At 33.2% G+C, this 12,977-nt stretch overlaps 1 protein-coding gene and 1 pseudogene across 1 annotated transcript in view; one reads left to right on the top strand and one right to left on the bottom strand.

Moving 5' to 3' along the window:
- The window catches only part of PARN (poly(A)-specific ribonuclease), a 200,475-nt gene that overhangs the window by 165,380 nt on the left and 22,118 nt on the right, over positions 1 to 12,977 (bottom strand). Inside the window, exons 10-13 of the mRNA XM_074196422.1 lie at positions 12,152 to 12,194; positions 9,449 to 9,529; positions 5,950 to 6,006; positions 3,396 to 3,473 (exon numbers count right to left, since the gene is read on the bottom strand). Coding sequence (XP_074052523.1) covers positions 3,396 to 3,473; positions 5,950 to 6,006; positions 9,449 to 9,529; positions 12,152 to 12,194 — 259 coding nt within the window. The remainder of the gene's footprint in view (positions 1 to 3,395; positions 3,474 to 5,949; positions 6,007 to 9,448; positions 9,530 to 12,151; positions 12,195 to 12,977) is intronic.
- LOC141495272 (large ribosomal subunit protein eL31-like) lies at positions 7,572 to 7,936 on the top strand (annotated as a pseudogene).

The raw sequence follows: 12,977 nt of genomic DNA, 5'->3' as shown, positions 1-12,977 counted from the left end.
AACATTAAATTATTACATTTTTATAATTAACAAAGGAAATAAGCCTGAAATTCTGACTAGCTTTTCCATGACTACAGTTAACTTCACAAGTATACTGAAAAAGTAGCTTGAAAATAAAATAGTAACAATTTTATAACTGCAAAGACAGAGCTCTACAAATGACAACCAAACAGCTCCAGTTTATGTACATTCTAATACTCCCCCTTCGTTTTACAAAACTGAAGCTCAGAAAGGCTGACTTGTTCAAGGTCATACTGCTAGCTCATGCTATAACTGGTACCAGGACCCAAGATTCCTGCTTGGTGTTCTACTGCTCCAAGCTATATTCCAGCAAAGGACATGAGGTTAAGCACAAAGCAAATGAACAAAGAGAAATGAATTTCTATATAATTAATAAAAAGATGAAATATCCTTCAGAAGAAGTGTTACTAACATTCATTTATCTTTAAAACCATTATTATCATTTATTGTTTTCTTACTCCCTAACCAGATTATGAATGTTCCTAGAAAAAAGTTTCCTTAACAAGGATCTCAAAGAAAGTACATAATATACAGCTTTGAAATAAGTAGGATATAACTAGGATGTTAATACTATTAGCCTGAATTAACATAGTACTTTGAGGGTCACAATATATTTTCCTCAAAAAACATTGTGCCAGGGGCGGCTAGTTGACACAGTGGATAGAGCACCAGCCCTGGAGTTAGGAGTACCTGGGTTCAAATCCAGTCTCAGACACTTAATAATTACCTAGCTGTGTGGCCTTGGGCAAGCCACTTAACCCCACTGCCTTGCAAAAAAAATCTAAAAAAAAAAAAAAAGGAAGGAAAAAACACTGCACCATAAATTGTTATAAGTATTACTCTTTCCATTTTTAGAAGGGAGAAACCTGAGGCCCAGGAAATTACTAAATTTTAAAAACTCTTCTAGAAAGCTCATTTTCTTTCAGACATTTTTTTTTATTTTCATGATTTCTCTTTTAGTTAGGAGAAAAATAATCAGCAACATCTGACAGAAAGAAATAAACAAGTAGATTGACTTGCTCAGAGATACAACAAAGTTAGAATCAAACCTAATTGTTTTAAATACTTCCTAATCTACAAAGTATAGTGTTCTTTAAGTATATAATCTGATGCCAGTTAAGAGTCATTAAATTCCTTCATCCAAACAAAAACCTATGTCCAAGATAGGTTAACAGACAGCCCAATGAATCAGTCACAATGCACTGGCAACAGAAACAGCAGATGGACAATGAGCAGTTTCCAGAAATAACTGAAAGGAAAAAAGGGAGCTCAATTACCCTTAAGAAACTGCACCATGGGGGCCGCTAGGTGGTGCAGTGGATAGAGCACCAGCCCTGGAGTCCAGAGTACCTGAGTTCAAATCTGACCTCAGACACTTAATAATTACCTAGCTGTGTGGCTTTGGGCAAGCCACTTAGCACCACTGCCTTGAAAAATCTTAAAAAAAAAAGAAACTGCACCATGGTTGGGGCCCTCAGCCCTGTTCACAGAGCCCAGTCAGGGAAACAAAAGGTTGTAGTTCCAGCATCCCTGGGACCCTGGAGCACACTATTATAATGAGAATCTTCCAGGGTACCTCTCTCCCATTCTTCATTCCCAAAGATCTGAATAAGGATGTTATCAGCACCAAGATGGTGACCTATACAATTTTCAACTATCTTTTTTGTCTGATTGCTATTCTGAACAAGCTCAACTCTCAATTTTGGATCACAATTAAAAAATGAAACCATGTGCTAACTTAATTATCACTGGTTTTGAGGAAGAAGACAATCTATGCAATTCTCTGTCATCTAGGTAAAGAAGAAAAATCTTCTAGATGTTAAAGCACCTATTAATCTGAAAACTAATAACACATCTGTTTGGCAAACAGCAGCCTTAAACATTTACACTTTAGATGAATTTTTGTCTCATTCTATTGAAACTATAATAAGTTGTTTCCCCAAAAGTTCATCTTAAATTTGACTTCTTTGGGAATTGTTTTTCTCTTTTCTACGAGGAAAAAAAAGGATGTTCCATACTTTCAAAGATACCAAGTACTTGTTTTCATAAAAGCCCATCTTTTTAACATTAATATTCTCCCTTGTAATGTTATATGACCAAAAATAATGAAATATTCCATTTCTAAAGAACTAAAACTGTACATGACCTGCAAATCCATGAAAAGATGCATCAAGGGTTTAAGAATGTTTCAGCATATTACCAAAAATGATTTGTGCACAAAAAAATCTATATCCATAATATAAATGATATGGTCAAAGACACATAATAGGAAAATGAGGTAGGCTAGTTATATTTTCAGAAGAGGGATGAAAGTTGAACAGAGAAGTACTCCAATAATTTCCAGGGCACATTTAAAAGAACAAAAGAAAATCTTCATTCTGATTTATAAAAGAGAGAAGCAAAAACTGTACATATAGATGAAATGGTGTGCTAATAGAAGAATTATCCTATCAAAGAGATCACAGATAAGAAGTACAAGGCAATGTGCTAGATATTAATGGGAAAGCACAATGAAATTCAATGAGTCTTATGTCTTTAAACAACTAGCAAACTATAAAGTAGCCAAGAGAACTAGTCAAACCAGGAGAAGACAAACAACTTCAAGTAAAGAGATTACATGTGCTTGTAAGATTTTTGTGGTTGATCTTACTTAAATGTGTTTCCTGTTCTCTTGTTTAATAAGGGAACGGATAATATATGTGGAAAAGATTTTTTAAAGTATCAGCTAAATTTTTTTTAAAGAGAGAGATCCACTTTTTTAAAGTAAGTAGTCCATACTACTATGTTACTGAGCGTCACCTAGCCCTGACCGCCATGCCAAAAAAAGAAAAGAGAGAGGTGGCCAATATAGAACTAAAAAGGAAGAGCAGAGACAAGACTTGGCAAATAATTGTATATGTTAAAGGAGAGAGAAGGAGCTGTGGAAAAATAGGCACAATAATGTACAGTTAGAGCTATGAACTAACTAAAACTTTCTGGAAAAATAACCTGGAATTATGCCAGAAAAGTTACTAAACTTTTCATCAATAATAGACCTATAACACAAGAAAGATTGGATTGATTGATTTCTAAGACCTCCTGAAACATCATTTACTGCTACTGTCTCTATGGTTTAGGAACCAATTCTCAACAGAAAAGAGGTTAAAAAAAAAACACTGAATGAAGATTACTACTACTTCTTCATCCTTGTCACACCACTAAGGTAACTTAATATAGGATACATGTGTTTTCATTAATGAAAAAGCAAAGGATCCACTGTATTCCCTAAGTTCCTTTCTATGGAACATATAATATGCAAGAAACTGGGTGTGCAATACAGAAGAGTCTTTTTGAGATACCTGGAATTGTTAACAAAGATTGGTTAAGTCACTTACCTCAGGCAATGGGCAGTAGAACTGGTGAATTGTGTGCATGACATCCAAGAGCATATTATGCCCAATAACAAGTTTGCCCTAAAGAAAGTTAGATTTATAAAATAACTTCTTTGAATTACTTTACACTATATATAACATTAATTTCAAAGAACAAAAAAATACAATTCTGGTTCCATTTCAGACACTTGGCATATTTTCTATGTTCCTTAGAGGGATTTTTGGATATGTTGGTTGGCTTCACATAATTTTTTACCCTTTCCTCCTCTCTTTTATTTATGTTTTATAAGGGATGGTTCTCTGGGAGAGGATGGGGGATATATTCATTGGGAAATATAGATGACATTAAAAAAAAGTAAACAATAAAATTTATTTTCTAAAATGGTCTATGCTTTCTTTGTCCTCCCCTGATTTTTTTTTTAATTTGGGGAGACAGGGCCATCATAAGAAAGGATCGAAAGATCCTGAGTTTCTTTTTTTTCAAGATATCACCTTGCCATTCTCTATAATCCAAATTTGGAGAGTTTAATTTTAAAAATGTCAATCTTATAAAAGTTGAGTCTTCTCGGTTAATAAGTATCTAGTGTGAAAATCTTGAATGTACTTCGTAGAATTCTTATTTATAAAACTTATTTGCAAATTCAGAAAAATAAAAAGTTTTACTATAGTGAAACTAAACAAAATCTAGTATTCAATTGTATTCAAAACAAAAACATGTTATCATCACTACCATCTATGTCAAAGTCATGTGGAACTTATTCTTAAATAATTTTCCAAAATAAGGAAATTTTCCCCCAATTTTTCAATTACTCCATTCACCTAATGATTAAATAATGAAACAAAGCATTGGAGTTTTTTGTCTATTTATAAAGAAGACCTATTCAAAAAAAATCACTATGACATCAATTGATACAGTAGAGTGACAGGATATTTTTATCTGCCTTAGAGACAAACCACCCTAAAACAACTTGGATGATATGAACAGTTCTCCTGAATTAAAACTGCAAATCACACATGTCCCCTAGTCCCTGTCTGTTTAGTAATCTAACAAATAAGGTACCTTTCTAATATACTATTTATATATAGTACCTTTACAGTATTCTGTACCTTTACAATGATAATGACATTTCTAAAATTGTGTTGGTAACTTAAAGTAATTATAAATTGGGATTCTTTTCCCCATGGAATGGTTCCTGGCCCTACTGTTAAGAGAGATGTAAAATATCATGAATTACATAAGAAAGGGGAAGTGGGACAGAAGAAATGTAGAATTTCAATTTTGTTAGACATCCTAGTTTGGATGTCCTAGCTTACTAAAGAAGGCTGAATGTCCATTTATACTGATTTTCCTACAAAATTAATTTCCTCCTGTAATCTAGTATGTCTTTGTCAAATCTAACCACATCATGCAAGGAAAGAGGTTTATCCTTATGATAAAGAATTCTATAAAAAGCAACATTACTTGGGCACACAGTGAAACTATATTATTGTGGAATTTCATTACTTTATAGTTGGATCTGAGCCTATATTAAAAATAGTAAGAGACTATAAATTCTATAAGGGTGGGCATCATATATCATCTAATTTTTCTATCTTTCCCAACCCCCAGCACAGTACAAATAGAGAGCATTCACATGAATATGTTGAATTGAATGTTACTGAGAAATGTTATTGGTAAGGGCATAGTCTAGGAAATGTCATTCAGAATATGCCTAAGCTCAAAGATTGGTGTCAAAAAAACAAAACCACATAGACACTATACTATGCCAGGTAAACAGGTTCAGGGAATTAGGTTCTAGGAACTTTCCTTGCCTTATATGCTCCCTGTGACAAAGTTCAAGGGGCTATATAAAAGAAAATTTTTCTCAAGATTCATTCTAATCCAGCAATGTAGGCACAAAGCACCATTAATTAATCTAGATGGAGTACTTCACAGAGCAATACACTGTACTTTGCCATCTATCTATAGCTAAATGTTGATTGTTCTAGTCTGGCACACATCATCAATAGAAGAAGAAAAGGGAGGAAGAAGAGGAAAGAAAAAGATATAGAAAGAAAAAGAGAAAGAAAATGTCTGTAAAACTCATCTAAATTATCAGAACATTTTGAAAAACACGTCAAATAGTAGAAAAATTAACCAAGATAATATCCAAATACAATTATAGCAAAACAAAAAATATAAGATTAATAGTATATAACCTCTCATTTTCCTAAATTCCTTGCAATAAAAGAAATTATTTTTCCAAAAAATAAAAACAGAGCTGTCTAATATCCTTTTTGCCAAATTCTTTATTTCCTTCCCCAACTTCCACAATAATTATTTTCTTTAAGTAAACCAATAAAAACATCACTGCAGAAACAAGTTTCCATTTTAATAAAGAATTTTGCAATTTGGATGTCTAAAATTCATTAAAAATGTTCACCTATCTAATAATTTTCTTCTGAATTTATCAAGCCCAAATTATCAAAATTTAAATCTATTAACACTGTCATTTTGAGATGTCAATCTCAAGGATTGAATAAAAGTTATCTAGAGGAAATGGTCTGGTTCACTTACAGAATTGGCAATGGCATGAATGACTCTAGAAAATCCCACAGCATCATTTAGTTCCTCCTATTAAAAAAGCAAAAGAAAATCAGGCTTGTTTAAATAAATGTCGTGATATAACAAAAAAATGAGAAGCATCAAGGCTTCATAAATTACTCAAAACAGAAAAACTCTGAACCAATTTCATTTTAGGCTATAGTATGTTTGCAATATACAAAAATCACTATTGTTAACACCTGAACTGGGAAATTCTTGCCTTCAGTAACTAAAACTAACAATCAATAATCAATGGCAAATTAGTCATTTGTAACTTCTACAAAGATATCTGAAATTTGACCAGTTATGGTAAACATTACTTGGAGACTTCTAACAAGTCTAACTTCTAACTTAAGCTTCCTCCCTCTAACTGTCCCACCTTCCAAACTCTTATGACTGATAAAAGTAATATGCCACCTGGTGATTAAATTAAAGTACTGCAGGAAAGTAAAGAATTTAATTAAATTGAACAAATAAGATCAAATACAAAGTGATCTGTTGATAGTAAAGATTCTTATTAATTCCTGCTTTTTTTATTCAGGAAAAATTATGCTTTGATTCAAGTTGACATACCTAGTCTAAAAAAATTCCTTGTATTAACCAGCAAGTATTAGAATAATAAGAGCAGTTAACTCCTCCCAGCCAATCATTTAATACCACAGTTAACTCTTTATAGATAATTAAGAATTAATTCAACATAAACTTAAAAGCATTATCAGGACCACATATTATATTATATCTTAAATAACTACCATCATCCTTACTAACACATAACTTCTTCAGGCCAAGGATAGTTTAATTCAGTCTTGTATATTCAGTACCTAATGCAATACCTAGCAAATTGTTGCTCAATTATGTTGGATTTTTTTGTGATCCCATTTGAAGTTTTCTTGGCAGAGACACTGGAGTGGTTTGCCATTTCCTTCTACAGCTCTTTTTATAGACAAGAAATCTGAGGTAAACAAGGTTAAGTGATTGGCCTGGATTACACAACTGGAAATGTCTAGGACCAGAGCTGACTTTAGGAAGATTAGTCTTCCTAACTCCAGGCCTAGAACTAAATCCACTGCACCACCCAGCTGCACTACTTTGCAGATAGGTGCTAAATATTTGTAGAGCTGAACTAAACTATCAGAAAAGATTAGCAAATTAAACTACAAATTATATTCATCATGAAACCAAAGATTAACAAAAAGAAAATTCCTTGCTGATTCAACTCTAGGGAACAAATTCAGATTTCAAATAACAACCCTCAAGTCATCTCCTAGATGTATGCTCCCTCTAAAGAAGGCAACATGATAAAGAAGTGCAGAAAATGGGGGTATAATCCCTGATCATAGACTACAGGTCAGAAATGTCAACTTTGAGGACATGAATATATTCTTTTTTTTTTCCCCTTAGGTTTTTGCAAGGCAAATGGGGTTAAGTCGCTTGCCCAAGGCCCCACAGCTAGGTAATTATTAAGTGTTTGAGACCGGATTTGAACCCAGGTACTCCTGACTCCAAGGCCGGTGCTTTATCCACTGCGCCACCTAGCTGTCCCGTGAATATATTCTTTAAAAGCTGTGATCGCTTTCTGACCGGTCCACAACGGGATGGCTCCAACAAAGAAAGGCGGAGAGAAAAAAGAAGTGGAATGATGCCACCAATGAGGTGGTGACTAGAGAGTTTAACAACCTCACTCACAAGAGGACCCATGGCGTAGGCTTTAACAAGTGAGCTCCTCCAGCTCCTCTAAAAGAAATTTGCAAATTTGCCATGAAAGAAATGGGAACTCCAGATTTCGCATTGACACTAGACTCAACAAAAGCTGGAGGAATACCAGGAATAAGGAATGTCCCACATGGTATCTGAGTGTGTTTGTCCAGAAAACACAATGAGAATGATTCATCAAACAAGCTGATTACTTATGTGCCTGTCACTATTTTAAAAGCTTACAGTCAATGTGAATGAAAATTAATTTGAATTTTGTTTAAATAAAGTTATAAAATATTGCTGTGGTCATTTAAATTATTTAAATAGACTAACTGATGAATAATTTGGTGAAGTGAAGAATCCTCAAAAGGAAATTTTGGTCACTAATTTATTTGCTGAACAGCCCAGAATCTCCACTGGTTTTTATGTGATTTCAAGAGAGCTACTACAAGGCTCCCCTGTAATAGTGGACATCCTTTGGAAGATGTAAGCAGAGGAAGACATAGTGAAGTCAAACAGGATGAGAAGAGACAGGTACACTATCGACTATACCACTGCAAAAAGTACTTCAGATTCACAACAGTAATTTGCCTGGGTAGTTCAGAATACCACAGTACAAGCTGCCTTAAAATTAAAATACCAAAAATAAACAAATGAATAAAAATATCCATTTACAAATAAAAATCTATTACACACAAGCATAGGAAGAGTTACATCTGAATATTAATAAAATTTATGTCAAGTAGAAATAAGGACAGCTAGATGGAGTGCCAGTTCTGGAGTCAGGAAGACTGATCTTCCCGAATTTAAATCTGGTTCCAGATACTGACTTACTAGCTGTGTGACTTGGGCATGTCACTTAACACTGTTTGTCTCAGTTTTCTCATCTGTAAAATGAGGTGGAGAAGGAAATAGCAAACCACTCAAGCAACTATTCCAAGAAAACCCCAAATAGGGTCACAAAAATCAGACACAATTGAAACAACTCAACAATAATAAAATAGAAATAGCTCAGAATATAAAACTGGCTGCCACTAGGTATAAAAATCTTTGCATCTTACAAAAATCCCTTAATAGAGTTTCTCTTATGCTTTCCTCTTAATAGTTAAAAGTGGTCTTTCAACTGATGTTCCAGTAGTATTTTTTAAAATATCAGAACTGTTTTCCCAATAAAATTTCTAGAATATATATATAAAACAGGCAGCAGCCTTATCCAAAATCTCCTAGACTCACATTAAATATGTAATTCACATTTTATATATGTATATATAAATATATATATATATATATATAACTAATTAGACTATCTTTTAAAATACAACTACATAGAGTAAAAGCCTCATGCAGAACTAGTTGATAATCCAGTGTTAGTCCTATCCCAAAACAAGGATTCACCTTTTTCTTATTCATAGGTGGATATGGAAAAATCAAATTAGAGATATGCAAGTTTGAAAATATGCTTTGCAGAAATTAAACAATGATTAAGAACAATTTTTGTGGGACAACTTTGTATAATTTGTGCAGACTGGACAAAGATGAAGTCAAATACATATTAGTAACTGTGCAAGAACAAGATTTATTGCTGGCTATACCTAAACTGTTACTTGTAGGCTTTAATATTTTCTACTATGTATTTTTTCTTCCAACCCATGAGTTAAGATTTTCCTGGATTGAAAAAAAGTTTTTTTAACTTATTAACATGACATAGACCTAGTTAACAAAAAAGAATAGTGATTTAAAAATTTCTATCAGCTTTAAAAAAACAAAATCAATTTACCTGTTCCTTAGCATGTTTCTGCTGTTCTCTCCTTTTACGTTCTTCCTCATCTACTTTGCTAATAACAATATATCGTTCTTTCTGAAAAAAAAAACATCAACTTACAAATGATATATTCTAGAAGCAACTTAAATCCAGAAAATAAAAAAACTAACCACATTGAAAGCAGTCATGCTTGAGTCAAATTCAATTACAAGTATTTTATAGTGATACATTACCATCTAAAATTTTGGGTTAGCACTTCCATTACAAATATTTTCCCAAGTCTTATAAATTCAACAATAAATTGATTACAGGCCAAAAAAAAAGATAAAAGCTATTATTTGTACAAGACAATATGTTTAATAAATTAATTGCATTTAATTATTTTAGGTTATTACTTTATTTGATGTCTGAGTTTTTATTTTTTTTACAAGGCAACGGGGTTAAGTGACTTGCTTATTAGGTAATTATTAAGTGTCTGAGACTAGATTTGAAATCAGGTTGTCCTGACTCCAGAACTAGTGCTCTATCCACTGGACCAACTAGCTGCCCCAGTTGTCTGAGTTTCTGAAAAGTACTACTTTGAAAAAAATTCTTTTTTCTATTTCTGACTATTTATGGGGGAAAAAACCTGATATTCCATATGATATGACAAACCACATCAACTAAACATTCACCAATATTCACTCTTCTGACAATTTATGCATTTTTAGGTTTTTTACAGAATCTTGTAAAAAAAATTTGCATAATACACATTTTATCCATAGTCAGAAAGAATTCTGGTAATCTAATCTAACCCTCTCTTTTTTTTTTTTGCAAGGCAAATGGGGTTAAGTGGCTTGCCCGAGGCCACACAGCTAGGTAATTATTAAGTGTCTGAGACCGGATTTGAACCCAGGTACTCCTGACTCCAGGGCCGGTGCTTTATCCACTGTGCCACCTAGCCGCCCCATAACCCTCTCATTTTTACAGTTAAAACTAAAACTTAAATACTATGCCCAAAATCACACAAATTCTAATTAGAAGCAGCACAATTCAAATGCAGCTCCTCTGGCTCTAAATTCAGGCCTTCTTCCACAATACCAACTTCTTCTCAAGCATCTTTCCATTTATTAATTTTTTTTTAAATAACTAAATTTTAAGAAGTGTTTTAATCGTATACTTTGAGGCTTTCTCAAAAATGTTACTTTAAGGGCTTCTAGGTGGCACAGTGGATAAAGCACCGGCCCTGGAGTCAGGAGTACCTGGGTTCAAATCCGGTCTCAGACACTTAATAATTACCTAGCTGTGTGGCCTCGGGCAAGCCACTTAACCCCATTTGCCTTGCTAAAAAAAAAAAATGTTACTTTAAAATTAATCACTACTTCTCATTAACATTCTTGATACTTCAGGCACTATTTAAAGGATGCTTATCCCACAATGTATCCAATTCTGGTGACTAGAATCACAGAATCTTACAGTTGGAAGGGACACCTATTTTCCTTACTTGTTCTTACTATTAAAATCTATCAGATCCTATTTGATTTGAAGCTTTCACCTACTGATTTTGAAGTGAGTGTGCCCTACAATGTCCTTGTCTCCACATGACATTCTTACAACAATGTATAAAAAGAAATAGACTCACTTCTTTAATTATTCCATTTTCCAGGCTAAGTATCCCCCAATCATTTCAACCTATCCTCTATGATAAAAGTTTTAAGCAGTTCTACTACTTGATTGTCCTCTTTTGAACATGTTTAAGCTTACCAATATACTCCCTAAAATGTGACACCAGAACCCAGTGCAATTTGCTAGATGTATAATCAGTCTTATCACAACCCCTCTTATAGCCACTCATTTAGCCTTGATTTAGGCTATTAATGTAGCCTGAGAGAGCATTAGCTTTTTTTTTATGGTCACAATATACTGCTGACTAATATTGAATTTAGAGCCCACTAAAATCTCTAATTTCTTTTTAAAGAGTCATTCATATAACACATTTTTTATCTATTATCTACAGTACAGTAGGTGCTGGTTAAAATATAACAGCTATATAATAGCAATAACATGAGCTTCAAGGTCTATCCAAATATATGACATACATTATCTCAATAATATCTTCTTGCAGTCTTCACTTCCCTTACCTTCTGTCACCTTGTACTTGTGAAGATGATTCCCTGAAATCTTACATTTTATTTCAGCTGATCATTCACATCTCTCAAAACCTTCAAATTACATTTTGTCATCCAAGAGAAAAACCATTCCACCCTATCGCCTACAAATTTTATGAACAGTTTTGTTTATGCCTCCAATTCCAGTGAAAGAAAAAAATATATACATCAAGGGAATGAAGCTTTTAGCACAATCCACTAAAGTCTTCCCTTCCTTGGTCATTCAAACAATTCTCAACCAACTACAATGGCGGCTAGGTGGCGTGGCATAAGGGATAAAGCACCAGCCCTGGAGTCAGGAGTACCTGGGTTCAAATCCGGTCTCAGACACTTAATAGTTACTACCTAGCTGTGTGGCCTTGGGCAAGCCACTTAACCCCGTTTGCCTTGCCAAGAAAACCCTAAAAAAACAAAACAGTAATACTGCACAAGACTTTGTCAAGTGGCTTTCAATGACAAAACCTAGGCTAAGACACAGTTTTGATGCATTTGGTGGATACTGAGTATCAATTTATTATTATATGACTTCAGTATATATTAGATAATAATCTTGGTTCATTTTTTGGATTACCTTCTCTGTTTCTAAAGTCTCAACGTGTATGCCTTTGGGATATCTAAAAAAAAGTAAAATACATTATTAGTAAATGAGTACATAGCAAACAATTAAAACCCCATATTTAACATGACAGTACTAAATGTGCATCTATATTTCAACCAAATGGAATTATGAAACACTAGAGAAAAAATAAAATTTTACTTGCACTGAAAAAATGTCTAATGAAAGTTTTAGCTATACTTTCTCACTAGTATTCCTGAATAAAATGCAAAATACCTAAGAATCTTCCTAAATTAAAAAAGAATTCTATTTCATCCTGCGCTATTCATCATGCAGAAACATATACAGTGAGGAAGATTTTGTATTTTCTAACACTGGCAATTTTCAACTTCCCAATACAGTAAAAACTTGATATCAAGCATAGAAGAAAAACCATTTTCCTTACTTGTTCTTACTATTAAAATCTATCAGATCCTATTTGATTTGAAGCTTTCAACAAAGAACACTGACATAAAGGAATTTAACAATTTTTTCTGTTTTGGGAAAAGTTTAAGAAATGACAGCTATATTTTATTCTGGCAAAATATTTTTTGTCAGTATAACTGGAACTGTCTATTAGCTTCAAGAATAACTAAACAAGGAAGTAGGTCAAGCAAACTGGATAATGTCCCTACTCTTCCTAAATCAAGATATTATTACAGCTTTATCGTGTTCAAAGAAAACCCAAACTACAAAAAAAATTACAGACAAATAGAAATCACTACATAATCTTTATCTTTCAATTAGTTTTGTCTGCAGAAAATACATTCGTCTGAGACCTAAATACACTGTGCAACTTAAT

This window comes from Macrotis lagotis, chromosome 8, assembly GCF_037893015.1.
Source record: "Macrotis lagotis isolate mMagLag1 chromosome 8, bilby.v1.9.chrom.fasta, whole genome shotgun sequence".
Taxonomy (NCBI): domain Eukaryota; kingdom Metazoa; phylum Chordata; class Mammalia; order Peramelemorphia; family Peramelidae; genus Macrotis; species Macrotis lagotis.
The sequence above is the reverse complement of the archived record's forward strand: the minus strand, read 5'-3'. Positions and strand labels throughout refer to the sequence as shown.